At 49.2% G+C, this 3,266-nt stretch overlaps 1 protein-coding gene across 4 annotated transcripts in view; it reads right to left on the bottom strand.

Annotated features, from left to right (window-relative positions):
• The window catches only part of CXXC1 (CXXC finger protein 1), a 63,713-nt gene extending 61,236 nt beyond the window's left edge, over positions 1 to 2,477 (bottom strand). For all 4 annotated transcript variants that reach the window (XM_015406224.1, XM_015406226.1, XM_015406225.1 and 1 more), the window contains exons 1-3: positions 2,323 to 2,477; positions 1,800 to 1,915; positions 121 to 221 (exon numbers count right to left, since the gene is read on the bottom strand). In XM_015406224.1, coding sequence (XP_015261710.1) covers positions 121 to 221; positions 1,800 to 1,915; positions 2,323 to 2,325 — 220 coding nt within the window. In that variant the 5' untranslated portion in view covers positions 2,326 to 2,477. The remainder of the gene's footprint in view (positions 1 to 120; positions 222 to 1,799; positions 1,916 to 2,322) is intronic.
• Between the last annotated feature and the right edge of the window lie 789 nt (positions 2,478 to 3,266).

Genomic DNA, 3,266 nt, shown 5'->3' with positions numbered 1-3,266 from the left:
TCTAGATTTCCAAACTTCCAGTATGACTCTAGAAAGATACCCAGAAATGCTCCAAGGAACCTTGGCCCACATTTACAAGCTCTGTTTCCTGCTCCGATCTCATCTCCTTCCTCAACTTACCTCGACACTGCATGCAGTACCACTCCCGAATGGCCTTGGCCATCTTCTCAGTAATGTTAATGCAATGGCCATGGAACCATTCATTGCAATGATCACAGCCTCTGCAGGAAGAGAAGGAAATAGAGGATTCATCAGAAGAGTTTCTTAGAATCACAGAATGATAGAGTTGGAAGGGACCTCCAGGGTCAACTAGTCCAGCCCCCTGCACAATGCAGGAAATTCACAAATACCTCCCACCACCAACACACACACACACACACACACACACAGAGCCCCTTGTTTCATGCCCAAATGATAAAAAACCTCCAGAATCCCCGGGCAAACTAGCCTGGAGGAAAATTGCTTCCTGACCCCATAGTGGCAATCAGCATTTCCCTGGGTGTGTAAGAAAGGGCCACAAGAATGAATGACACATTACAATATGCTACTACCATACATAGTTTCTTGCAACACAATAGGCAACTGCTGTACAATAAATCCATCACCTTCTGTCACCTATTCCCATGCAGTTCCTGCATCTTAAGCCCATTACTGTTTAACACAACCCATAACCATGCAATGGTCACCTCCAAGTTAGACTAGTGTAACTCGCTCTACACAAGGCTACCCGTGGCGCTGACCCAGAAGCTTCAACTGGTCCAGAATGTGGCGGCGCAGGTCCTTACAGGACCCATTAGAGCACATATCCATCCGATGCTCCACCAGCTGCACTGGCTCCAGATTGAATATCGGATCAAGTTCAAGGTATCGGTTCTAACCTTTAAAGCCCTACACGGCTCTCCTGGCATACCCCCCAAAGAGCATTACGCTCCTTGAATAACAACACATTAACAATCCCAGGACCAAGGAATATTCACCTGGCTTCGATCAGAGACAGAGCCTTCTCGGCTGTGGCTCCAGCTTGGTGTAATGCACTTCCAAGTGAGATCCGGACCCTGCGGGACTTGGTACAGTTCCACAGGGCCCGTAAAACAGAAATGTACCATCAAGCATACAAGGGAACTCCTACCCATACAGACCTTCTTATCTCTCCCTCCCTCTCTTTTCCCCTGGGGCAGCAGTATAATCTTGTATGTGCCATTTTATGGATTGTCAATGTTGGCATTGTTTTTACTGGTATGTATTAATCTTATATTATGTTCTGTTATTATGTGTTGGAACCTGCTCTGAGCCCATTAGTGGGGGAGAAGAAAGAAAGAAAGAAAGAAAGAAAGAAAGAAAGAAAGAAAGAAAGAAAGAAAGAAGGAAAGAAGGAAAGAAGGAAAGAAGGAAAGAAGGAAAGAAGGAAAGAAAGAAAGAAAGAAAGAGGGAGGGAGGGAGGGAAGGAGGGAGGGAGCTTGCAGAAACCAACAGTGCCATGCCTTTATACTGAGGCAGACCTTTGCTGTATAAAGTTGGTCTTGTCAATTCTGAGTGGCAGCGTCTCTCTTGAGTTTTGGGTTTCATCACATAGCATACTACCCAATCCTCTTAAATGGAGATGTTGAGAATCGAACGTGGAACGTTTTATGTGCAAAGTACATACTCTATTGCAAAGCCACACCTTCTTCCAATATTCAGAACTATGGCAGATAACTGTTAACCCCACCCCACCTTACACCCACAGTGCACAAGCAACACCTGCATGCTTCAAAGAAGTAACCCCAACCAGCCCTTTTATTCTCCCCAGCCACACTCACATCATGAAACAATTGATATCCGGTTTGCGACAGATGCAGTAGACAGGGGCATTCTCCCCGTTTTCTGATTTGGACTCCTCACCCAAAGCGGCCAGATCGGGATCTGAAAATTCATCCTGGATTGCAGAGGTAAAAAAAAGGGGGGGGGGGAGACTTAGCGGCAGCAGAGAAGAGCGGGGAATTCTTCTCAGCCTACCCGTGCAACAAGGTGCATGAAGACATGAAAGAGCCCACAAAGTCCACTTCTTTGCAAAGTCAGGATCGGAACTGAAAGACGCTAGCTGGATCTAGTACCTGTCAACCCCTTAAATGTCCCCATCCGATTAGAAGTCCGGGACCGGAAGATGCTAGCTGGACGTACCACCTGTCAACCCATTAAATTTCCCCATTAGAAGAGAAGTCAGGGATAGAACCTACATGGCCGGGCTCCAAAAACCCACCCTGTCCTTCCAGCCCCAGATCGCCGGGACCCTCCACTAGACTTCCCCTCCCTCTTCCAGGGCCCAGAGTTCGCCCTCCTCACCATGATTCTTGTTCTCTATAGCAGCCAGTTGCCTCGTTCGAAGACAACAAGGGACCTGGCAACGGGAAGTCAAACCGCCACCGCCACCCCGAGCCGCTTCCGCTTCCTCTGTTACATGGACAAAGAGAGAAACGCCATCCATTTCTCTCCGTCTTCCCTGCCCTGCCCAAAGATGGCCGCCTCTCGCGTTGGGACGCGCCGGAGACGGGCGCGACGACGCCTTACGCGACCGTTCCAAAGATGGCGCCGAGCGTCGCCCCTTTTTGGTTCGAAGCGGGCGGCGTGGCGAATCGGAATCAACGGCCAATCGCCTCGATGGGGGGCCTTGTGCCAGTGACAAAAATGTCCGCCGTGATCCCGATGAGACTATTCAAAAAAGCGGCCATCACCAGTCTAAATTAATCGAGCCAATATCTGCCGATAAAAGGCTTGGTTAAAAGAAAATAGCTATACCAGCCTAGCAAGTGCAAAACATTAAGTTATTGTTTTATAATCTATCCCTTCCTGCATATTTACCGGGAACCAGGTTGGCGCTGAAAACAGGAAAGGGGGGGGGGGTTTGCGAGTGTTGCAGCCGATTTCATGTGGACCATGAAGGTTTGCCCTGAGTTGGCGCCTGTATACCTTCTAATGTAGAAAGGGGGGAGGAGTTGCAACAAGCATATGATGATATACTCTACAGAGCAATCCTAAAGAGGGTTGCCAGCTCCAAGTTGGGAAATACCTGGAGATTTGGGAGGGGATGGAACTTAGGGTTGCCATCCTCCAGGTGGGGCCTGGGGATCTCCCGCTTTTACAACTGGTCTCCAGCTGACAGAGATCAGCTCCCCTGGAGAAAATGGCTGCTTTGAAGGGTGGACTCTATGGCATTGGGCCATGCTGAGGCCCTTCCCCTCCCCAGACCCCGCCCTCTCCTGGCTCCACCCCCAAAGTCTCCAGGTATT

Source organism: Gekko japonicus, unplaced genomic scaffold (assembly GCF_001447785.1).
Source record: "Gekko japonicus isolate JY-2015 unplaced genomic scaffold, Gekko_japonicus_V1.1 scaffold1346, whole genome shotgun sequence".
Taxonomy (NCBI): Eukaryota; Metazoa; Chordata; class Lepidosauria; order Squamata; family Gekkonidae; genus Gekko; species Gekko japonicus.
This window is presented reverse-complemented; position numbering and strand designations above follow the sequence as displayed.